This window comes from Oncorhynchus gorbuscha, linkage group LG04, assembly GCF_021184085.1.
Source record: "Oncorhynchus gorbuscha isolate QuinsamMale2020 ecotype Even-year linkage group LG04, OgorEven_v1.0, whole genome shotgun sequence".
Lineage (NCBI taxonomy): Eukaryota > Metazoa > Chordata > Actinopteri > Salmoniformes > Salmonidae > Oncorhynchus > Oncorhynchus gorbuscha.
Window position 1 is genome coordinate 38,681,446 of NC_060176.1, and position 26,370 is coordinate 38,707,815.

At 42.4% G+C, this 26,370-nt stretch overlaps 1 protein-coding gene across 1 annotated transcript in view; it reads left to right on the forward strand.

Annotated features, from left to right (window-relative positions):
- The window catches only part of LOC124034046 (cytosolic arginine sensor for mTORC1 subunit 1-like), a 37,499-nt gene extending 13,359 nt beyond the window's left edge, over positions 1–24,140 (forward strand). Inside the window, exons 2-9 of the mRNA XM_046346745.1 lie at positions 15,451–15,521; positions 18,533–18,726; positions 19,257–19,392; positions 21,129–21,252; positions 21,520–21,630; positions 21,854–21,936; positions 22,044–22,138; positions 22,808–24,140. Of these exons, the coding sequence (XP_046202701.1) occupies positions 15,451–15,521; positions 18,533–18,726; positions 19,257–19,392; positions 21,129–21,252; positions 21,520–21,630; positions 21,854–21,936; positions 22,044–22,138; positions 22,808–22,876 (883 nt within the window). The 3' untranslated portion in view covers positions 22,877–24,140. The remainder of the gene's footprint in view (positions 1–15,450; positions 15,522–18,532; positions 18,727–19,256; positions 19,393–21,128; positions 21,253–21,519; positions 21,631–21,853; positions 21,937–22,043; positions 22,139–22,807) is intronic.
- The last annotated feature ends 2,230 nt before the right edge of the window (positions 24,141–26,370 follow it).

The following is a 26,370-nucleotide window of genomic DNA, read 5'->3' on the forward strand; positions in this document are numbered from 1 at the left end:
CGGGCCACCCCCAGGTGGTAAGGGTAGATAACAACACATCCACCACGCTGATCCTCAACACGGGGGCCCCTCAGGGGTGTATGCTCAGTCCCCTCCTGTACTCCCTGTTCACTCATGACTGCATGGCCAGGCACGACTCCAACACCATCAAGTTTGCTGATGACACAACTGTGGTAGGCCTGATCAACGATGAGACAGCCTATAGGGAGGAGGTCAGTGACCTGGCTGTGTGGTGCCAGGACAACCTCTCCCTCAACGTGATCAAGACAAAGGCGAATATTGTGGACTACAGGAAAAGGAGGACAGAGCACGCCCCCATTCTCATTGACATGGCTGTAGTGGAGCAGGTTGAGCGCTTCAAGCTCCTTGGTGTCCACATCACCAACAAACTAACATGGTCCAAGCACACCAAGACAGTTGTGAACAGGGCACAACAAAACCTATTCCCCCTCAGGAGACTGAAAAGATTTGGCATGGGTCCTCAGATCCTCAAAAGGTTCTACAGCTGCACCATTGAGAGCATCACTGCCTGGTATAGCAACTGCTCTGCCTCTGACCGCAAGGCACTACAGAGGGTATTGCGTACGACCCAGTACATCACTGGGGGCAAGCTTCCTGCCATCCAGGACCTCTATACCAGGCGGTGTCAGAGGAAGGCCCTAAAAATACATTAAATAAAAATGCAGGACAAAACACACATCACGACGAGAGACAACACTACATAAAGAGAGACCTACGATGACAACATAGCATGATGACAACAACATAGTAGCAACACATGGCAAGATCCCGGTCAAACCAAGGGCTGAACCTGTTTTTTAATTCTCAATTTTTTTATGGGGACGTTTGTTAACAATATTACTGTAGATATCAAAAAAGAAGATCCAAGTTTCTTTGACAGAGGGGATCAAGCTGATTCTATACCAATTTAGAGGCCAGGTCATGAAGGAAGGCTTGCTCATTAAAGTTTTTTAGCATGCGTCTATGACAAATCAGGACAGGACGTTTCACTGAGCAGCCATTATGAACACAGACTGTAAAACAGTGATTACTAAGGTACCAGTCTAGTGTTTTCTGTAATGACCTATCAGGATTATTTGTGAGGAGAACATTGAGGAGAGTAGCCTTTTCTGGGTGTTTGGAGTTATACCTTGTGGGATTGGTAATAATCTGAGAAAGATTTTGGGAGTCTCATTGCTTTATGACTTGGTCAGGTGGTTTAAGCATGTCCCAATTTAGGTCACCTAGCAGGACTAATTCAGACTTACACGGAACCCAAACCGGCTGCGTGTGTGCGCTATCGTGCATAAATGTATTTTGTCCCCCTACGCCAAACGCGATCACGACACGCAGGTTAAAATATCAAAACAAACTCTGAACCAATAACATTATTTTGGGGACAGGTCGAAAAGCATTAAACATGTGTGGCAATTCAGCTAGTTAGCTTGCACTTGCTAGCTAATTTGTCCTATTTAGCTAGCTTGCTGTTGCTAGCTAATTTGTCCTGGGATATAAACATTGAGTTATTTTACCTGAACTGCACAACTGACAAATTAATGCACACATAAAACGGCCAACCGAATTAACTGTTTTTATTTCTCTCCCCCTTCCAGACTTTTTCATATTTGAATTTATATGGTGATTGGCATCCATCCCTTTTACCACGACAACCGGCAAAACATTTAGTCTTTCAATCACTCACGTGGGTATAAGCCAATGAGGAGATGACACGTGGGTACCTGCTTCTATAAACCAATGCGAAGATTGGAGAGGCAGGACTTTCAATGTGATCTGTGTCAGAAATAAATGGGGTTCTATTTTTAGCCCTTGGCAACGCAGACACGCTAGAGCAGTGTGGGTGCAATAATTAAATAACATAGATATCTAAATTTATTTTGTGAAGCACGCAACGTGTCCAGTCTGGTCAGCATGTTAGTGTAACCGACAACCGAGCACTGAAGGTGATCCTTGGTAAAGATTGCCACTCTCCCACTTTTGGAAGATCTTCCTTGCTGAAAAAGGTTATAGCCAGAAAGGTTAACATCAGTATTCAAAAAACTCTTTTTAAACCACGTCTCAGTAATGATCAACACATCTAGATTGGAGCTGTAAACCCACACTTTCAATTGATCCATTTTGGGTATTAAGCTTCTAGTGTTAACGTGCAGAAAACCCAGGTTTTTACGAGAGCAGAAATCAGAGAAACAGATATCAGAGCACAAGTCAGAATTGGGGCTAGCAAAAGTAGATGGGCCAGGGTGTACATGTATATTTCCAGATATCATCAACAGTAATCCAATCAAGGCACGGCAAAGGACAGGGAGAGCTCTGCTGTGTTGCTTTATGACATTTGAATGTGCATTAGATGGCAGCAGGATCATAAACAGAAATTTAGTCAGGTAGCATGCGAGTGGTGGTTAGAACGGGATGGGTGGCCAAAAGTCAGTGTAACCAATAGAGACAGAGTCCCGAGTGTGGGAACAAACAGTCTGTCCCACGGTAGGGTAAACAAAGTTCATAGTCAACAAAGCATGCTGGAGTCATGAGGCAAATGGCAATGGCTAGCCCCCAAATAACGACTTGGGGATAGCCATCTCACTCGCATGGCTCTCCTTCACGTGATCGGGTCTTTCTCGAAGTGAAGACTGACACATCGGGGACGCAACTGCACGTGTCCTTTTCTGACTGTCCACATTTACTTTTCGTCAGCCAACAAGATGAGTATGCCTAACGGCAAAACCACTAGCCTATGTCAATCTACTATCCCCCATAATATAGAAGTCGACCTATTCTGTGCAAGAAATAAATATTTCAAACATACTGTAGTCTGGGACGGTGTGGGATGCGATAGATCCCAAATGAATACAACCACTAGCATAAAAAAATAAAATGTTTTTATGCAATGTGGCTGATGCAACCGATCAGAACGTTTAACTTAATGTTGATAGGCTATATATTCACATTGTACGTGCAGCAATGCACACATGGTAGGAGGCTATAAGCGCAAATGCTCCGTTAGCGGAAAAACACCTTTATCACTTTTATTATAAAGGTGCATTTTTATGGTGAAAAATGATCTTCCCCAAACTGAACTCACACGCTGCTTATGTATGCCAGCCCCTTGTAAAGTGGAGTAATTGTGCTTAATTTCTATAAGTTATTTGGCCATTTTAGTTGTGATACAAACCTTGTTAAAACATATAGGCCTATGGGCTAGGCTATATGAGGTGTGCGACTGATTAGAAAAAGTCGCAAAAAAAAGACATTGTTTCTTATGCTGGGCATCATTTACAAGTGATAATGTATAATTCACAAGTGACAATATTGTCACCCATCAGACTATTCTTGATTTAATCTTGTCTTTACATATATATTTTTAAAAAGTGTGATGTTTTTGATTTAGAATGGACCATTTATCATGCACCTGTATCGAACCGGGGCAGCATTTCGATACAGGTGCATCTATGCACTTAAATAGTGAATGGAGGATGCTTTTCCCCATGGTTTATTTTCATTCCAGCCAGGTCGGTTATACTCCTGTTGTAAATATAAGCAATGTGCTTAACATTAGGAAAGTTGAGAAATATAGTAGGCCTAGCATATAGAATGCTGATCCTCATCTTTTTATTAGTGGCCATCAGTGTTTTCTCCCGCAATTGAATAGCCTATAGAAATGTTGCGCAACATGAGCTCATGGGCTCTCATGGAGTGTTTGATTAGATTTTTGAATACATTTGCATTGATGTCAAAGTGATTAGAGGGACAATGGAGTACCAGGCAGTTAGCAAGTTTGGTAGGCTACTAATGAGCAGCATCAGCAGAGATTGGAGAAGCCTAATTACCGTGACTGAACGGTCATGTGGAATTTGACTGCCTTCATGACTAGTGACCGCCGGTTTGACGGTAATATGGTCACCTCAACATCAACAGCCCTTGGGTGAACAGACCATGGCTTGGGAGGCTGAGGTCCTTAATGGTCTTCGTTTGGGCTGACCGCACCACACTCTGGAGAGCCATAGGGTTGAAAGCGTTGTAGTTGCTGTACCAGGCGGTGATGCGGCCCGACAGAATGCTCTCAATAGTGCATCTGTAAAAGTGTGTGAGGGTCTTACAGGCCATGACAAATTTCTTCAGCCGCCTCCGTTTGAAGAGGCACTATTGCGCCTTCTTCACCACGGTGTCTGTGTGTTGGAACCATTTTTATGTCCTCGGGATGTGCACGCCAAGGAACTTTTTTTTCTTTTGACCCTGTCCACTGCGCCTCAGTTAATGTGCACGCTCACATACACACCATTGTCACTAGCAATGGTGAGCGATTGTTCATTACAGAATGACATCATCATATCTCACATCCTTCCCACTTCTTCCAATGAAACATCAGTTGCAAAATCAAGTTCTCTCATTTCCCCTTACTTCATTGGTAAAAACAGCATTTTGAGTGAAATTCTTCGATGCTCGCTCACTCTCTCTCCCTCTCACAAATGTACTGTACGTCTGCTCACTCAACACCACCAAAGAAATAACTAGTTTTTTCTTGTTCATCACCAATCATGAAGGTATGACTGTGCCTTTGTTGCTACATGCAGTGAACTGGGGACATAATAGAGTGGAATGCTTAGTTTTCTCATCTAAGCCTAGAATATAGAATTATAATGTTGTATCTCCCTGTCAGTACCTCAGATGTTTTGAAGAAGCTTCATAGAAAGATTTGAATGACCACAGAAACAGGAAACTAACCCATCAACGGTGTTACGCAGATAGGGGGTTGAAGACCCGGCTCCAAACCATTAAAGTGCCTGCTTAAATTAGGGGGGTAACGACTTACTTTGACTACATATCCATAATGCATTTATAACACACAGGCATTTCATGAATGTGTGATAACGGGTCCCAACCGCATTATTAAAGCTTAATAAAATATATCATAGTATATCTATAGTGCATTCATATCATTCTATGCAAGAGCTCATATTTGGGTATCTTAATAGATGCATCAAATCAAATCAAATTTTATTTGTCACATATACATGGTTAGCAGATGTTAATGCGAGTGTAGCGAAATGCTTGTGCTTCTAGTTCCGACAATGCAGTGATAACCAACAAGTAATCTAACTAACAATTCCAAAACTACTGTCTTATACACAGTGTAAGGGGATAAAGAATATGTACATAAGGATATATGAATGAGTGATGGTACAGAGCAGCATACAGTAGATGGTATCGAGTACAGTATATACATATGAGATGAGTGTGTAGACAAAGTAAACAAAGTGGCATAGTTAAAGTGGCTAGTGATACATGTGTTACATAAGGATGCAGTCGATGTTGTAGAGTACAGTATATACGTATGCATATGAGATGAATAATGTAGGGTAAGTAACATTATATAAGGTAGCATTGTTTAAAGTGGCTAGTGATATATTTACATCATTTCCCATCAATTCCCATTATTAAAGTGGCTGGAGTTGGGTCAGTGTCAATGACAGTGTGTTGGCAGCAGCCACTCAATGTTAGTGGTGGCTGTTTAACATTCTGATGGCCTTGAGATAGAAGCTGTTTTTCAGTCTCTCGGTCCCAGCTTTGATGCACCTGTACTGACCTCGCCTTCTGGATGATAGCGGGGTGAACAGGCAGTGGTTCGGGTGGTTGATGTCCTTGATGATCTTTATGGCCTTCCTGTAACATCGGGCGGTGTAGGTGTCCTGGAGGGCAGGTAGTTTGCCCCCGGTGATGCGTTGTGCAGACCTCACTACCCCTGGAGAGCCTTACGGTTGAGGGCGGAGCAGTTGCCGTACCAGGCGGTGATACAGCCCGCCAGGATGCTCTCGATTGTGCATCTGTAGAAGTTTTTGAGTGCTTTTGGTGACAAGCCGAATTTCTTCAGCCTCCTGAGGTTGAAGAGGCGCTGCTGGCCTTCTTCACGACGCTGTCAGTGTGAGTGGACCAATTCAGTTTGTCTGTGATGTGTATGCCGAGGAACTTAAAACTTGCTACTCTCTCCAATATTGTTCCATCGATGTGGATAGGGGGGTGTTCCCTCTGCTGTTTCCTGAAGTCCACAATCATCTACTTAGTTTTGTTGATGTTGAGTGTGAGGTTATTTTCCTGCCACCACACTCCGAGGGCCCTCACCTCCTCCCTGTAGGCCGTCTCGTCGTTGTTGGTAATCAAGCCTACCACTGTTGTGTCGTCCGCAAACTTGATGATTGAGTTGGAGGCGTGCGTGGCCACGCAGTCGTGGGTGAACAGGGAGTACAGGAGAGGGCTCAGAACGCACCCTTGTAGGGCCCCCGTGTTGAGGATCAGCGGGGAGGAGATGTTGTTGCCTACCCTCACCACCTGGGGGCGGCCCGTCAGGAAGTCCAGTACCCAGTTGCACAGGGCGGGGTCGAGACCCAGGGTCTCGAGCTTGATGACGAGCTTGGAGGGTACTATGGTGTTGAATGCCCAGCTGTAGTCGATGAACAGCATTCTCACATAGGTATTCCTCTTGTCCAGGTGGGTTAGGGCAGTGTGCAGTGTGGTTGAGATTGCATCGTCTGTGGACCTATTTGGGCGGTAAGCAAATTGGAGTGGGTCTAGGGTGTCAGGTAGGGTGGAGGTGATATGGTCCTTGACTAGTCTCTCAAAGCACTTCATGATGACGGAAGTGAGTGCTACGGGGGCGGTAGTCGTTTAGCTCAGTTACCTTAGCTTTCTTGGGAACAGGAACAATGGTGGCCCTCTTGAAGCATGTGGGAACAGCAGACTGGTATAGGGATTGATTGAATATGTCCGTAAACACACCGGCCAGCTGGTCTGCGCATGCTCTGAGGGCGCGGCTGGGGATGCCGTCTGGGCCTGCAGCCTTGCGAGGTTTAACACGTTTAAATGTCTTACTCACCTCGGCTGCAGTGAAGGAGAGACCGCATGTTTTCGTTGCAGGCCGTGTCAGTGGCACTGTATTGTCCTCAAAGCGGGCAAAAAAGTTATTTAGTCTGCCTGGGAGCAAGACATCCTGGTCCGTGACTGGGCTTGGGTTTCTTCTTGTAGTCCGTGATTGACTGTAGACCCTGCCACATGCCTCTTGTGTCTGAGCCATTGAATTGAGATTCCACTTTGTCTCTGTACTGACGCTTAGCTTGTTTAATAGCCTTGCGGAGGGAATAGCTGCACTGTTTGTATTTGGTCATGTTGCCAGACACCTTGCCCTGATTAAAAGCAGTGGTTCGCGCTTTCAGTTTCACGCGAATGCTGCCATCAATCCACGGTTTCTGGTTAGGGAATGTTTTTATCGTTGGTATGGGAACGACATCTTCGACGCACGTTCTAATGAACTCGCACACCGAATCAGCGTATTCGTCAATATTTTTATCTGACGCAATACGAAACATGTCCCAGTCCACGTTATGGAAGCAGTCTTGGAGTGTGGAGTCAGCTTGGTCTGACCAGCGTTGGACAGACCTCAGCGTGGGAGCCTCTTGTTTTAGTTTCTGCCTGTAGGCATGGATCAGCAAAATGGAGTCGTAGTCAGCTTTTCCGAAAGGGGGGCGGGGCAGGGCCTTATATGCGTCACGGAAGTTAGAGTAACAATGATCCAAGGTTTTACCACCCCTGGTTGCGCAATCGATATGCTGATAAAATTTAGGGAGTCTTGTTTTCAGATTAGCTTTGTTAAAATCCCCAGCTACAATGAATGCAGCCTCCGGATAAATGGTTTCCAGTTTGCAAAGAGTTAAATAAAGTTCGTTCAGAGCCATCGACGTGTCTGCTTGGGGGGGATATATACGGCTGTGATTCTAATCGAAGAGAATTCTCTTGGAAGATAATGCGGTCTACATTTGATTGTGAGGAATTCTAAATCAGGTGAACAGAAGGATTTGAGTTCCTGTATGTTTCCTTCATCACACCATGTCTCGTTAGTCATGAGGCATACGCCCCCGCCACTCTTCTTACCAGAAAGATGTTTGTTTCTGTCGGATAGCGTCTTCCCAGTGAGCCATGTTTCCGTGAAGCAGAGAACGTTGCAGTCTCTGATGTCCCTCTGGAATGCCACCCTTGCTCGGATTTCGTCAACCTTGTTGTCAAGAGACTGGACATTGGCAAGAAGAATGCTGGGGAGTGGTGCGTGATGTGCCCTTGTTCGGAGTCTGACCAGAAGACCGCCTCGTTTCCCTCTTTTTTCGGAGTCGTTTTCTTGGGTCGCTGCATGCGATCCATTCCGTTGTCCTGTTTGTAAGGCAGAACACAGGATCCGCGTCGCGGAAAACATATTCTTGGTCGTACTGATGGTGAGTTGACGCTGATCTTATATTCAGTAGTTCTTCTCGACTGTATGTAATGAAACCTAAGGTGACCTGGGGTACTAATGTAAGAAATAACACTTAAAAAAAAAAAAAAAACTGCATAGTTTCCTAGGAACGCGAAGCGAGGCGACCATCTCCATCTCTCCATAATGACAGCGTAGTGTCATTATGGGTGTTCTCAAAAGTGTGCTTTTGCTGTACCAGCTCTTAGTGAATATGTCAAAAGGCCAAACCATATCTATATATATATATATATATATATATATCTCATTTTACAGATCAAATTGTGTAGTTGAGGGTCATATCATAACTCTTTCATAACTCATTAATAGCCCTCCTCCACATTCCAACTAACTTGGTCATACTGGTCTATAACGCACACATGAAAGATCTATGTATGAATTCTATGCAGTCAAAGTAGTCATTCTTTTCCCATTCATAAAGCATTTATGGCTATGGTAATTAACTGTGCAGTTTGCCACTATGATCTAGAACACCATCATTAAAGGTCTATTTATAAATTATATGCAGTCAATGTACTGTTATTTCTATTTAACCATTCATAAAGCATTTTCAATTGCATTTATAAACATGCCTCACTTATCAAAAGGAATACGGACACAACACAGAATGAATGTTCAAGGAAATACAACATTTTATTACAATTTTCCAGATGTAGCTAGCACATAAATCAATTGCTGAGGACATCGTCAAAGAATCCTACTATTGGCATTTATCTGTATAACTTTTCTTTAAGATTTAACAAAGGTTAATATTCAAAGATTCAGACTCATAACTATTTTTGTGAGTAGAACATAATCACACAGGGTGGTAAAGCAAGCTAGCATTTCCCCCTTATTCATTAAGTAATTTAGCTAGCGGCTAGTTAAGCCCCTGGCACAATGTCAACACGTTTTCCAACTCTGTAAATAAAAGTTACAAATTTGTCATAAAACTAATGAAACATTTTGTTAGGTAGCCATTTCACTATTTACATTGTACTTCTTTCTGCACATTACAAACCTTTTAAAAACAGGACATACAGTTGAAGTCAGAAGTTTACATACACCTAAGTTGGAGTTATTAAAACTCTTTTAATCAACCACCACTAATTTCTTGTAAACAAACTATAGTTTTGGAAAGTCGTTTAGGACATCTACTTTGTGCATGACACAAGTCATTTTTCCAACAATTGTTCACATACAGATTATTTCACTTAGAATTCACTGTATCACAATTCTAGTGGGTCAGAAGTTTACATACACTAAGTTGACTAATTTACATCATTTGAGTCTTTTGGGGGTTTACCTGTGGATGTATTTCAAGCCCTACCTTCAAACTCTGTGCCTCTTTGCCTGACATCATTGGAAAATCAAAAGAAATCAGCCACGCCCTCAGAAAAGAATTGTAGACCTCCCCAAGTCTGGTTCATCCTTGGGAGTAATATCCAAACGCCTGAAGGTACCACGTTCATCTGTACAAACAATAGTACGCAAGTGTAAACACCATGGGACCACGCAGCTGTCATACCGCTCAGGAAGGAGATGCGTCCTGTCTCCTAGAGATGAACGTACTTTGGTGCGAAGTGCAAATCAATCCCAGAATAGCAAAGGACCTTGTGAAGATGTTGGAGGAAACAAGTACAAAAGTATCTATATCCACAGTAAAACAAGTCCTATATTGACATAACCTGAAAGGCTGCTCAGTAAGGAAGAAGACACTGCTCCAAAACTGCCATAAAAAAAGCCAGACTATGGTTTGCAACTGCGCATGGGGACAGAGATCGTACTTTTTGGAGAAATGTCCTCTGGTCTGATGAAACAAAAATAGAACTGTTTGGCCATAATGACAGTCGTTATGTTTGGAGGAAAAAGGGGGATGCTTGCAAGCCGAAGAACACCATCCTAACCGTGAAGCACGGTGGTTTTGGGGGTGCTTTACTGGTGCACTTCACAAAATAGATGGCGTCATGAAGATGGAAAATTACGTGGAAATATTGAAGCAGCATTTCAAGACATCAGTCAAGAAGCTAAAGCTTGGTCGCAAATGGGTCTTCCAAATGGACAATGACCCCAACCATACTTCCAAAGTTATGGCAAAATGGCTTCAGGACAACAATGTCAAGGTATTGGAGTGGCCATCACAAAGCCCTGACCTCAAACTTATAGAGCATTTGTGGGCAGAACTGTAGAACATTTGTGGGCAGAACTGAAAAATTGTGTGCGAGCAAGGAGGCCTACAAACCTGACTCAGTTACACCAACTTTATCAGGAGGAATGGGCCAAAATTCACCCAACTTATTGTGGGAAGCTTGTGGAAGGCTACCCAAAATGTTTAACTTGGGTCAAACTAGTGGTCCTGTGTAGCTCAGTTGGTAGAGCATGGCGCTTGTAACGCCAGGGTAGTGGGTTCGATCCCCGGGACCACCCATACGTAGAATGTATGCACACATGACTGCTTTGGATAAAAGCGTCTGCTAAATGGCATTTATTATTATTATTATCAAACAATTTAAAGGCAATGCTACACTCAATTAGTATTTGGTATGTAAACTTCTGACCCACTGGGTCAACCTAGTGTTATTTTGGCTTCTTATTAGCTATTTGTTTTTTTTCATGTGCAAACATACAATGTCTGTCATGAACTCGTATTGGTTGTTGTTAGTGAATCTTTGTTAGTTCCCCCTTCTGTTTGAGTGGCAATTTTTAGTTTCTTGCTTGGGAACATCCCTGTCAGTGAAACCAAAAATAGTTAATCAAACGGAAGGGAGAACGAACAAGTTCCTAACAACAAACAAAATGAAACAGGTCGGGTTCTGGGAGGGGTTCTGAAAGCTACTCATGGGGTGTCCACTGAAAGATGACTAGCAACAACAACTGGGACCTTAAACACCCACCAGGAGGGCCCAATACATTTGCCCAAGAGGCATACAAAAATAAAAACCACACCAAATTTAGACTGGAAGCAAACCAAAAAGTGGAGCAAAAGAAAAACGAGGTTAAATAAAAAATAATACATTTAAGAAGTCAAATGGGGCGAGCTAACTGAAGGTTTTATCCCTCCCCAACTCAAGTTAACTGGAGCACTGGGCCAGCAGCTCTTATATATCACCTGTGCCAACACAGATGAAACACCTTCTCACTAACGAGATGACACTAACGAGATGACAAGCCAACACAGGTGTAACACATACTGACTAACGAGGTGACACCAGTCGGTATGCCCAAAGTGCTAAAGTCCAACCTTGAAATATAAATGGAAAAACCAAATCCTGTAACACCTTCCCCCTTAAGACAACATATATATATTTTGTTGGACAAAACCAACAGAAAACAACTTCAATTTCACAACATGATCCACTTAAATGCGACACTATTTAAATGCATTGCCTTGTCCAATATAAACATGGCGTTTACTGGCTGTCAACACTTCGACAAAACAAATCATACATACACACACAATACAAGTCAAATTTGGAAACAAATTTGAAATAACACATATGGAACAATAACACATATGGAATCATGTAGTAACCAAAGAAGTGTTAAACAAATCAAAATATAATTTATATTCTTCAAATAGACACCCATTGCCTTGATGACAGCTTTGCACACTCTTGGCATTCTCTCATACAGCTTCATGAGGTCGTCACCTGGAGTGCATTTCAATGAACAGGTGTGCTTTGTTAAAAGTTCATTTTTTGGAATTTCATTCCTTCTTAATGCGTTTGAGCCAATCAGTTGTTTTGTGACAAGGTATGGGTGGTATGCAGAAGGTTGCCCTATTTGGTAAAAGACCAAGTCCATATTATGGCAAGAACAGCTAAAAATAAACAAAGAGAAACAACAGTCCATCATTACTTTAAGGCATGAAGGTCAGTCAATCCAGAAAATTTCAAGAACTTGCAAAAACCATCAAGCGCTATGATGAAACTAACTCTCACGAGGGCCGATACAGGAAAGGAAGAAGTTAACTGCACTTAAATGTTTCACTTAAATGTTTCAGAGTTCAAGTAACAGACTAGAGGGGAACCGATTAAAATCGGCATGGAATGCTGCATCAGATGACCTGGCCTCCACAATCACCCAACCTCAACCCAATTGAGCTGGTTTGGGATGAGTTGGACCGCAGAGTGAAGAAAAAGCAGTCAAGTGCTCAGCATGTGGGTACTCCTTCAAGGCTGTTGGAAAAGCATTCCAGCTGAAGCTGGTTGAGAGAATGCAAAGAGTGTGCAAAGCTGTCATCAAGGCAATGGGTGTCTATTTGAAGAATATAAATTATATTTTGATTTGTTTAACACTTCTTTGGTTACTACATGATTCCATATGTGTTATTTCATAGTTTTGATGTCTTCACTATTATTCTACATTATAGAAAATAGTACAAATAAAGAAAAACCCTGGAATTAATATTTTCTTTTAATAAACATTGTTTCCATTTTATTGTTAATATAGCAGCCTAAAACTAATGTACATTTCTATAACTCTCACCCCCTTGGTACAAGCCCAACCAAAACAAACCTTATCTAAAATATGGCAAAACGTTCAGTCAAAACAAAATGTGTGCCAGGGCTACATACTGGCTAAACACAAAACTTATTGACTGCCCATCCATGGAAGACAATCAGCAACCAGGTTGTCCTTACCATGGACATGTCTGATTTCAAGGGGAAACTCCTGTAATATTAATATTAAAAAATGTTTTTTATTAAAAATGTTTTACAAAATAAGTGCGAGGTCACCAGGAAGTGACATTAAAGTGACCTCTCACTCTGTCCTCCTGGGTCATCACTAGTTTCCACAAAGTCATAAACCCCACCTATTTCTCTTCGAAAATGTGATTGTAAACCTAACATCATTTTACATTAAGACCAAAAAGATAATTTTCATGTTGACATAGCCAGGGGGATAGCTAGCTACATTAGTAAGTCAATTTTAGCCATCTTTACCACCCTGTCTTAGTATGTTTTGTCACTTAAATAATTATTGCTATGGGTCTGAAATGGGGAATTAAATTTTAATGCTTTGAATATTTTTGTAAAATTTGAACCTTTTTATTTAACTAGGAAAGTCAGTTAAGAACAAATTCTTATTTACAATGACGGCCTACCGGGGAACAGTGTAACCCACTGCCTTGTTCAGGGGCTGAATTACAGATTTTTACCTTGTCAGCTTGGAGATTCGATCCAGCAACCTTTCGGTTACTGACCCGACACTCTAACCACTAGGCTATTAATCGTCTTTTTTTTAAATACTAAATTAATACTGAAAAATGGCAATAGTAATATTCTTTGGCGATGTCCACATCGAATGTGCTAGCTACATCTGGAAAATGTCTGTGCTCTTTTTGATAAGTGAGGCATGTTTATAAATTCATGTTTTATGAATGGAAAAATAGAAATTACATTACATTGACTGCATATAATTCATACATAGACCTTTCATGTGTGCGTTTATAGACCAGTATGGCCAAGTTAATTGTGATGTGGAGGGCTGTTAATGCGTTGCGAAAGAGTTATGACATGACCCTCAACTACACGAGTTGATCCGTAGAATTTACCTTGAGGATTCAAGGGTCTGTACTGACCAGTGGGGGAAATGGAGCTGGTACAGGCCGGCTACATATTAGCTAAATTTTCTAAACGTGATTTGGCCTTTTTGTCATATTCACTAAGAGCTGGTATGGCAGAACCACAATTTTGAGAACAGCCATAATGACACTACGCTGTCATTGTAATGATGCATCTATTAAGATGCCTAAATATGATCTCTTGCATAGAATGACATGAATGTGCTGTGGATATATTTCATTAACCTTTAATAATGTGTTTGGGACCTGTTATAACAAGTTCATGAATTGTTTATAGTTAATTAATTAATTGATTGTTTATAGTTCATTAATGTTATGAATAGGAAGTCAAAGTAAATTGTTACCAATTAGGCTCACTATAATGCACTCTCCCACTCGTATATTTTTTTTTTAGCTTTTAATGCTTTTTCCATGAGAAGGCTAGCCTAAACAAAGCAGACAAGAGGGTTGCTAGCACTGTCCTCTCTCCCTTCTTGCGGGCTTAACAATAACAAGTGGAAAACCTATCAGGAAGACAGCATGGGAGGTCAACGGGAAGGACTGGCTAGGAGGTGGCAGGAGACAATGGGCTGCTAAGTTAGCTCGCTACCTTGCTCGCTCTACAGTCGGCTGGGTGGCGCTGTCTTTTTTTTGGTTGCGTCCAAAATGGCTCCCCTATTCTTTACTGAATGATGTGCAGTGCTCTACTTTTTATACACTACCATAGGGCTATGGTCAAAGTAGTGCACTATGTAGGGAATAGGGTGCCATTTCAGACACACCACTCTCTTTTGGAAACAATGGATAACATTTTGCTGAGTAGGACTGTATTCTAGTGTAATGCAGCTGGTGGGAGATGGGATGAGGATGGGGGGATGTTGCTGAGGGGACTAAAGGGAAGTATGTTGCACAGTTTAATCATCCAGAAGATTAGATGGTCTGACTCTGCAGCTTTGCACTGATGACAATGACCATAGAAGTTGACTAGTATATAGACCTAGAGCACAAACTGATCTGGCACTAGGCTGTGTCTGTTCTCTTTCGTTTTGCAACTACCAATTTGCAGGGGAGAGGGGTGGGGTTTAATGAGACCCATATCATTATTCTTTCAGTACATTCCTGTATTCTGCCCAGGGTCCAATCTCATCCCATAGTTCTCCTGAATGGATCTCTCTCCTGCTGGGCAGGGGACCGCCTGCCACAAAGACAACTGTGTCCCTGAAACTCCCCCTGTCTCAAAATCTGAGACTTAAGTATTTTGGGTTCAGGCCTGAAGTGAATCCAGTCCAAGTTCCCTGCTTACCTTAATGTCCCCAGTGCTCCCACTGCTAGGCTGTACAGCAATCGGCCTAACAAGTGGGGCCCTCGAAAGAATGACTGTCCTGCCATCCCATCTTAAAACAGGTCTGGCTCTGCTCTCTCCAGGATCGTTTAAAAACAACTGTGGGTGATTGAAGCAGAGCAGGACCTTGTTGGATTGGGTACACACATTGTGAGCAGAACAGACCAAGCCGGGGGAAGACTAGAGCTTGGCTTGGTGATTGGCCAGCGGTTTGCCTCTTGTCTATCCCTTTCGCTCTTTCTCCGTCTCTCTCAGATGCAAGTTCTTCAGTCTGACAGAGACCCCAGAGAACTTCACTGTCGTCCTCGATGAAGAGGGATTTAAAGGTAAATGATTCCCCTACTTCGTACCAAGTTAACCAGAGGCACCACTTAACAAACCTCCATTCATGGTCTATTCTCAATCACACTCCCTTAACATGCTGTAACAACTTCAACATCACATCACATGTTTTTTTATGGCCCATTCTTATCTTTGAGTCATATTATTCCCGGTGTCTTTTTCTCACCGATGTAGTTTATATTACTGGCGCATACTGCCTCCGGGCCTTCTCTCTTTCTATTTTAAGAGGTGAAAGCTGGTGCAGTGAAGCCGCAAGGGGCTTCTTCTGACAAATTATTCTAATCAGAACAGTGACCCTTTGAAGGGGAATAGGGAGATGGAAAGGGGAATGACAGAGCGAGAGCAATAGGGGGGTGAGAGGGAGGGGATGAGAGAGTGATGTTTCATTCGTGATTTGAGGGTCCTGGAACTGCCTGTTAATGTTGTGAATAAACCATTTAGTTTCCCAGTCAACAAGTGTTCAATTACTTCAGGGGATGAAGAACAAGAAGTTCACTTCACACATTTGAAACATAATGCTATAGAGCATAAAGTAACATAGCAACAAACAAATTTCCTTTAGAAAACTCAGAGCTGAATGCATACATGGTTCAATCCAGTACAATTAGCCTGTGTCTAACTACATAAACAGTTGGAAGTCGGAAGTTTACATATATTTAAACTCAGTTTTTCACAATTCCTGACATTTAATCAGAGTAAAAAGTCCATGTCTTAGGTCAGTTAGGATCTCTACTTTATTTTAAGAATGTGAAATGTCAGAATAATAGTAGAAAGAATGATTTACTTCAGCTTTTATTTCTTTCATCACATTCCCAGTAGGTCAGACGTTTACATACGTACACTCAATTAGTATTTGGTAGCATTGCCTTTAAATTGTTTAACTTGGGTCAAACATTTTGGGTAGTTGTCCACAAGCTTCCCACAATAAGTTGGGTGAATTTTGGCCCATTCCTCCTGACAGAGCTGGTGTAACGGAGTCAGGTTTGTAGTCTTCCTTGCACACACATTTTCTATAGGTTTGAGGTCAGGGCTTTGTGATGGCCACAACAATACCTTGACATTGTTGTCCTTAAGCCATTTTGCCACAACTTTGGAAGTATGCTTGGGGTCATTGTCCATTTGGAAGACCCATTTGCGACCAAGCTTTAACTTCTTGACTGATGTCTTGAGATGTTGCTTCAATATATCCACATCGTTTTCCTTTCTCGTGATGCCATCTATTTTGTGACGTGCACCAGCCCCTCCTGCAGCAAAGCACCCCCACAACATGATGCTGCCACCCCCGTGCTTCATGGTTGGGATGGCGTTCTTCGGTTTGCAAGCCTCCCCCTTTTTCCTCCAAACATAACAATGGTTATTATGTTCAAACAGTTCTATTTTTTTGTTTCATCAGACCAGAGGACATTTCTCCAAAAAGTACAATCTTTGTCCCCATGTGCAGTTGCAAACCGTAGTCTAGCTTTTTATGGTGATTTTGGCGCAGTGGCTTCTTCCTTGCTGAGCGGACTTTCAGGTTATGTCGATATAGGACACATTTAATTGTGGATATAGATATTTTCGTACCGGTTTCCTCCAGCATCTTCACAAGGTCCTTTGCTGCTGTTCTGGGATTGATTTGCACTTCACACCAAAGTATGTTCATCTCTAGGAGACAGAACGTGTCTCCTTCCTGAGCGGTATGACGGCTGTGTGGTCCCATGGTGTTTATACTTGCGTTCTATTGTTTGTACAGATGAACGTGGTACCTTCAGGCATTTGGAAATTGCTCACAAGGATGAACCAGACTTTTTTCTTGGGCTGATTTCTTTTGAGTTTCCCATGATGTCAAGCAAATATGCACTGAGTTTGAAGGTAGGCCTTGAAATGCATCCACAGGTACATCTTCATTTGACTCAAAGGATGTCAATTAGCTTGTCAGAAGCTTCTAAAGCCATGACATAATTTTCTGGAATTTTCCAAGCTGTTTAAAGGCACAGTCAACTCAGTGTATGTACATTTCTGACCCACTGGAATTGTGCTAGTGAATTATAAGTTAAATAATCTTGTCTGTGAACAATTGTTGGAAAAATTACTTGTGTCATGCACAAAGTCGATGTCCTAACTGACTTGCCAAAACTATAGTTTAATAACAAGAAATTTGTGGAGTGGTTGAAAAATGAGTTTTAATGACTCCAACCTAAGTGTATGTAAACTTCTGACTTCAGCTGTACATCGTGGTTGTGCACCAGGACCACCCTACTCGGTGAATTTCATACAAATAAAAATTGTGAAACATTAAAGTATGCAACTATAGGAAATATATTCACTTTTCACCAAATATCTGATTAAAACGCTGTTTTGCAATGAAGGTGAGGAATGAGCAATATCCTGCTTGTGGGTCAGTTTAGACCCTCTAGGCCCAGTAGGGAACAGTGTTGTTTTCCCTGGCCCATGCCCATCCAGTGTGAATAGACTGATACAAACACAGCGGAGAGTTAGAGGAGGGTCTGGTTGAACCCTGACTCTTGACCCCTGTCCAGACCCCCCCACACACACACACACACACACACACACACACACACACACACACAATAGCCATCAAGCAGTCGAGTGATCGAAGTAGCCTACTGCTCCAGAATCACCTTACCCTCCCCAAATCTTAATCTCAACCACTTAGAGGTACAACTACGAAACTGACTTTAGATCTTGGGGAAACGCCATCCTAGTCTCAACTTGTTTCTATGTCATGACATAGGATCCACTTCCTGGTTGTAACTCAGCTGAGTGATAGTTTATAAATAGCATAGGTATTTTAGACCCCCATGAAGGAAGGCACTGGCAGTGGGGTGGAGTTCAGAGGAAATTACTTAAAGCAGCTGTGTAGACATGGCTTGAGGCTAGGTTGGTAAAATAACAACTTTGCATTTGGCCTGTGTCCAATTTTGTGTGTGTTGTTTGCGTGCATCTGGTCCCTGTCCTGACGTGACCCTCACCCCTCCCATACTCCCCCCTCCAGAGCTACAGCCCTCGGAGCACCTTCAGGTGGAGAGTTCTGTGTGGCTGCCACTCAACGTCATCTCCAACGGCAACGCTTCCAACAGCTCACAAGCGGTGGGCGTGACCAAGATCGCCAAATCCGTCATCGCCCCGTTGGCCCAGCAGCACGTGTCAGTCTTCATGCTGTCCACCTATCAGACGGACTTCATCCTGGTGAGTCCGCAAACTGCGGCTGTAATTCAGACCAGTGTATACCTGGGGCTGATTGGGTTGGCTGATGCGATTGTATTTATTGTTCTTCTACAACATAATGGGCCTTAATGTCCAGACAGAAATTCTGTTTTGTTACACCCTCCTAAACATGGCCTTGGTGTCTAACTGTGACAGTTGCTAAGCGATAGGTTGTATTATTTGTCAACTTGACATTTTAACAGGTGAGGTATTAACAGCCACTGTACTGAGAACCGGAACTTAGCTGAATATTCTAATAGCAGTTGTTGACATTCTCACCAGTGAAAGTGTTAAGTGGGCAGAAATAACAGACGTAGTGCCAGATGGCCCCGTCAGCAAATATGTTAATTCCTGACATAGTTCTCAGAGTTCATGGGCTCTGTTAAGGCAAAAGACTGGTTGTGTCAAAAGAGGGAGGGAGCGTATTACACGAGGGTGGTAGTGTTTAGCCAGGTAGGCAACTAGTCTATTTTGATGACAAAGTAAGCTTTTTTTTGTTGTTGTTTCCTCAGGTGCGGGAGAAGGACCTGGCTGTAGTTATCCACACTCTGGAGGAAGAGTTCAACATCTACAGAGAGGTGGGGGGAGAGTACTCAGCTGTACTCAGCCAAGATGTCCGCAATGGCTTCCAGAAGAACGGCAAAGAAGGTACGGTTCAGGAGAGAGGGGTGAGGTAGGGGGAAGGATGGGGAGAGAAGGATAGAGGGAGACTGATGGAATGTGCAACAAATGTACATTAACACGAAAGTTAACCCGTTTTGGATTCGACATGCAGTTAAATCCATTATCTCTGACTCATAGCTGATGCATACAGTGCATTTTGAAAGTATTCAAACCGCCTTTTCCATGTTTTGTTACAGCCTTATTCTAAAATTGAAATACATTGCAAATGTGTAAACAGTTAATTTTTTTATTTTTACTGATATGACATTTATTCAGACCCTTTACTCAGTACTTTGTTGAAGCACCTTTGGCAGTGATTACAGCCTCGAGTATTCTTAGGTATGACGCTAAAAGCTTGGCACACCTATATTTGTGGAGTTTCTCCCATTCTTTTCTGCAGATCCTCTCCAGCTCTGCCAGGTTGGATGGGGTGTGTTGCTGCACCACTATTTTCAGGTCTCTCTAGAGATGTTAAATCGAGTTTGAATCCGGGCTCTGGCTGGGCCACTCAAGGACATTGAGACTTGTCCCGAAGCCACTCCTGGGTTGCCTTGGCTGTGTGCTGAGGGTTGTTGTCATGTTGGAAGGTGAACCTTTGCCCCAGTCTGAGGTCCTGAGTGCTCTGGAGCAGGTTTTCATCAAGGATGTCTCTGTACTTTGCTCTGTTCATCTTTCCCTCGATCCTGACTAGTCTCCCAATCCCTGCCGCTGAAAAACATCCCCACAGCATGATGCTGCCACCACCATGCTTCACCGTAAGGATGGTGCCAGATTTTTTCCAGATGTGACGCTTGGCATTCAGGCCAAAGAGTTCAATCTTGGTTTTACCAGACCAGAGAATCTTGTTATTTGCCTTTTGACAAACTCTAATCGGGCTGTCATGTGCCTTTTTACTGAGGTGTGGCTTACATCTGGCTACTCTACCATAAAGGCCTGATTGGTAGAGCGCTGCAGAGATGGTTGTCCTTCTGGAAGGTTCTCCCATCGCCACAGAAAAACTCTGGAGCTCTGTCAGTGATCATCGGGTTCTTGGTCACCTCCCTGACGAAGGCACTTCGACCCCTAATCAGCTCTAGGAAGAGTCTTAGTGGTTCCAAACTTCTTCCATTTAAGAATGATGGAGCCTACTGTGATCTTGGGGACCTGCAGACATTTTTTGGTATCCTTCCCCAGATCTGTGCCTCAACACAATCCTGTCTCAGAGCTCTACGGACAATTCCTTCGACCTCATGGCTTGGTCTTTGCTCTGACATGCACTGTCAACTGTGGGACCGTATAGAGACAGCCTTTCCAAATCATGTCCAATCAATTGAATTTACCACAGGTGGACTCCATTCAAGTTGTAGAAACATCTCAAAGATGATCAATGGAAACAGGATGCACCTGAACTCAATTTCAAGTCTCATACTTCAGTAAATAAGGTATTTCTGTGATTTGATTAATTTCCAAAAATGTATACATCTGTTTTCGCTTTCTTCATTATTGGGTATTGTGTGTAGTTAGGGGAGAGAGAGAACATTTATTTAATCAATTTTAGAATAAGGCTGTAACTTAACAAAATGTGGAAAAGGCCAAGGGGTCTGAATACTTTCAGAATGCACTGTAGCTACTGTCTTTACTGCTTTTCAGACCACTCTCCAGTCCCAGTGCTTAGGGTTCATTCACACATGGTTGAAATTTGTAAATGAAAACCAACTCTATATTCTCCTTTTTGTTTCCAGCCCCCCAGCCTACAGTGCACCCGGTGCTGATACCACCGAACCAGTTCTGTGTGATGAGTCTAGACCCAGACACTCTGCCTGCCATTGCCACCACACTTATCGACGCGCTCTTCTATTCCAGCAGGTGAAACCTGCTCTTGCATGCAATGCCCTTCCTTGTTGACCTTTTCTCAGTTATAGCCTTACTAATACAAAAGATGACCACTGTGTAAAACCAGTCATTAACACGGAGTTGATCGTAAAATAGGGGGTACATTTTACCTTTGAGCAAAATATCCGGTAAACTATTTGATAATGAACTAATTAATAAGGACTGGAAAATGTTTTTGTTGTTTGTGTCTGGAGACATTAACCCTACAGTCCTGATAGTGTCAACTATTTTCTCCCCCAGTCCTAAAGAGGGCGCTCTACCCAGCCAGGATCTGGACTGTATCAAGTTCTTCTCCTTCTCCCTGATCGATGGCTACGTCTCTCTGGTCATGGACACTGAGGCACAGCGACAGTAAGACTCATCTCCTTTCACCTCTCTTAAATCTGAGCTGCCCTGAAGCTCTCACGTGACACACTGGGTTATCTCGCTCACCAGAATCTGGGCGCACCACTACTGTGGCAGGGAGAAGAGACTACCGGTGGTCCCTGCTGTTGCATCTGTGTGTCGGTGGGCAGTTGGACATATTAGGTTGGTAACAGCAGTGTGTGTGTTTTGTTCTCTCTCTTCTTGTTAGGTTCCCTGCTGATCTTCTCTTCACAAGTTCTTCCGGGGAGCTGTGGAGGATGGTGCGCATTGGGGGACAGCCTCTGGGTTTCGGTAGGCCACCCTTTGAATCCCAATCCCATATTATATTATTAACAATTAGGATTAATCACAACCACTAATATTTTAGTGTATCTCTCTCTCTGCGTCTTGTTTTCCAGATGAATGTGGCATTGTTGCCCAGATATCCCAGCCTTTAGCCGACAGTGACATCTCCGCCTATTATATCAGCACCTTCAGCTTCGACCATGCCCTGGTGAGTAAGCCTTAAACTGCTGATGTGAGTTACACCAAGCATTACTCCTTGCAACTTGGCATTCAGAACTCTAGAAGGGGGTATTTTCTGATTCTGACCAGTGGAGGGCACCGTTTGCCAGAGTTTCAGGCTAGTGTGTAATGAATGCCATGATAATTTATCTAAGGCTAAACTACACTAGCAGGTTTTTGTGTAACAAGACTTTGACATATCTGGTTACAGAAATTACAAGAATGTCAGCAGCTCTTTAATACATATTTAATTTCTGATTTGTCATAGAAGTATCAACACCAGATAATGCTAAATCATCGGCTTCCCTTAGACTTTACAACGTGACGTCAGCAGTGACTTTCTGCGCGATCTACATAGTTGGCACTTGAATGACACTGATAGTTTGACGTGAGGAGGTGAATGTCTGACTTAACAAACTGTTTTAAACTCCCCCTAGCCTTTTATCTTCAAATGTCAGTCAACAAGCCCAAGATAAAATGCTTTTACTAATATGATGTGTTATTAAAATACCCCTGTGGTCTATCCTATGTAGGAAAACCCCACAGAAACCTTACACTTGATGGCGATGAGCCATCCATTAGAATGCTTCTCATGCTGAAGATGCTGATGGCATTGGAATAGGAATTGCAACCTCGTCTCTCCTGTGTTCTACTCTAGGTCCCTGAAGAGGACATAGTGAGTGTGACTGAGATGCTCCAGCAGCACAGGAAAGAGCCAGCCTGCTGATGGCGGCCTGGTCCGTACTACGCCCCTCTCCGTGTCTTGGGCCTGGGGCAGTACAGGGCTGGAGGGAGATGCTAACTCTGTGCCTAGACTAGCACTGCAGCATGAGCAGTATTAACTATGAACTTTGTTGCCATGACCATGCACCGATAAGCGAATTGGTGAACTTAAAGTCCAGTTGTGATGCTGGTAAAACTGTACTTAAGGACTGCAGGTATAATGAATGCATTCTAAGACTTGTTATAAGCCTATATAACCCCCTTATGTCTTATCACGCCATAACAAGAGCTGACTAAATAACAGCAATTTTGAGTCAGTTGTAAATGTCCTACATAGAGCGATATAACATTAAAGGGAAAGAGAAAGGGGATACCTATCATAGCCTAAGCCTTGTCATAACGCATTATTATAAAGGCGCATGCACTCTTATAACGAGCAATAACACATTATACCTGTAGCCTTTTTAGAAAGTGTTACCGTGAGGACCTTATGTTACTTTCCTGCTTGCCGCAGGGCACAAACATGTTACTAGGACTGTAAACAACACGGCTGAGTCTTCCAGTGATGTTTATATCGTAATAGTATGTGTCAAAGACCCCCTTTGTGTCAAAGGTCAAATTAATTGTGTGAGTGAATTAGGTGAAGCACAACTTATGCTTGGTTATAAAACATTCTCCATTGGTGCGTCATATTCGCCACATCTTCACAAATTCTACGTGTAGTAGGGCACGTACATTTCCTAATCGCACCCCCAATAGCTGAAGACACTCTTTGAATTCTCAGCACCGAGTGTTATTTTGGCCAATTATGTTTTTTACGACATTCAAAAAGGTTTAAACTTAAAGTGTATTTGTGGAAATGATTATGTTAATAATTGTTAAAAACAAATCTATCAGAATTGTATTTTCTTGGAAAATATGCAGGCAATACTACAAGAGATATTACAAAAATCCCACGTTAAGTGCGGTTTTATTCAATGCCGTGATGCAGTTCCAACATCAATAAGTTACTCAGATTTTTTTTAAGGGTCAACATTTCTTTACTTTTGTAGCTTTGATACGATCAACACTGTCTTAGTTACAGTTTGTTTTTCAATTTGCACAATAAACAACTTTTGTTTTTCATTTCCTTGTAGACTGATATTGAAGCTACTAATATCATTAGAAATATATATATTTTTTGGTACAATGACATTTTGTACAATAAAAAACAAAATGTTCTGTGAAATATTTGTAAAATGTACTGCTTTATTCAATAAAGACTATTGAATGAATTCATGTATTTCTGGACTTCATTATGAATACATTGTCACCAATTTTTTAAGATAACATTTATAGTAACATTTACTTTGTTTTGAATGAATTTACACAACAAATACCTTGGACATGGGGTGAGACATATTACACATACTTTGTCACACTATTTGGTGATGCAATGTCTTCATGACAACCATTATGTGATTTTTTTTTTTTAACAGTACATTTTTGTTTCCATCAGAATGCTTCTTGTTTTAGAGACACCAGTCATACGGTATTAGTCGATCAACCCACCATTAGTGTCTCCATGGCTCACCAGCATAGAACAACTCTAACAGACTTTGGTAAATATGTATACTTAATATTTGTGTATATTAATCCCTTGTCACATACTTTTCTTGGTAATGGAATAATCTATGGTTTCGTGATTTGGTCATTTTGCTGGTGACTAGATACACAGCATTTATTATTATTTTATTTTTTACGTGTGTGCGATCATGTTCCTAAGTGTTCATTCGTGCTGTGTCCCATCATGTTCCTAAGTGTTCATTCGTGCTGTGTCCCTTACATTGTACATTTTGAATTTCCCCAGTGTTCATATGTGTTCTCCTTGTGATCAAGTTGGAGACGGTACGAGCTGCACCCCACTCTGGGGACATGGACAAGTGTCAGAAGGCTTTAGACAAGATCGTAGAGCTTTCCAACCTGTTGGATCACGAAGCTGGCATCCTCCTGACTACTTACGTAAGTAACGAGATGCAACTGAGTTGGTTCAGTGAATATCTTTGTCTGAAACTTGACCCGATGCCTGGCCTTTAGCTCAGTGGGCTAACACAATCTTGAGGACCACAGGGGATCAGGGTTTAAACCTTGGATTGGTCACAGTGACAATCGCGAACTCCCCACTAAATAACTAAAGATTGCGTGGTGTTATCTCAGAACAATATTTCAAACACTGTGGTGTATTATTCCCGGGAAAGTTATACCTGTAACTGCATTAATCTACCAAAACAAGTACTGTTCACTTGCAAGAGCGTTGAGGGATAGTCAAGCTCTTAGCTCGCCTGTGTAACTACTGTGTATTATTATTGTCTACCAGCCATCTCTCTGTTAAATTCGGTAGCAATTAGCCTGGGGAAGAGGTTAACTGTGGAATAATCATTGCTTTGTTTATTATAAACTTTAGCAGTATATTTTATGCTGCTGTGTTTACTACCAAGCTGAAAATAATGTGCAATTGAAATGAAAGTCCACTGTTTTATGTGCTTCCAGATCAAAACAAATGGCTTCCCAACCGATCAGCAGGCCCCAGGCGTGGATGGAGTCCCACCAACAACCATCACTGGCTCCACCCATAAGGTGAAGCTACAGAACATCCACAACAGAGCCATGCTCTTCCACTGGCACATAGACACAGTAACCAAATACATGACTGACCTGTTGGAGGCCTCAGATAATGAGACTCAGATACTCCTGCGGCTCCTGAGGGATTCCATGAACCATCTCCAGCACCTCTTTGGCCGCGTAGAGAAGCTCTTGCAGATCCTGGACTCAAATACCACTACTGTGTCCACCAAGGTGCCCCAAGACGTGTCCCGTGAGGAGTATGAGAAGAAGATTTATGGCTGGGCAGTGCTAGACCGGCATAAGGACTTTCTGGCCACGGTGTTGGAAGTTGCTGGCTTTAAGGCTAATACTGTATGTGAGGGTTAGAGCGAGTGATTTTCTTTAGTCACTTAAGGGTGATTTTAGGATATTTATTCAGGAATTTCATGTAAATCAACAATAAGGGGACACAGGCCCATCGCCAGTAATGTGAATGTGAAAGAAGATTGTGGTTTGATTACTGCACAGTATATATTTACATCTATTTATTTGAGTTTGTTTTCAGTTTAGGTTCTAATTTATTTTCTAAACAAATCGAGGACCGCAAGGAACACTATCAAATTTGTTATTCACTTTTAAGTTATTCAATTCACTCGTCATGGAGAGGAACATAGACATTTCCATCCCGGTCTTTGCTGTCCCTACTGCTCCTCATCTATGGAGCCTAAATTAGGCTAGGTTGAGGGAGCATTTGAGAGCTGTGGTTGGTGAGGGGGTAGAAGAACAGGAAGTAGTACTATGACGTCCAGGAAGGTCAGAATTCTCCAGAGATTGAGAGCCTGTGTCCCAAATGACACCCTATTCCCTATTTAGTGAACTGCTTTGAGCAGAGCCCAAGTTGTTCACTAAATAGGG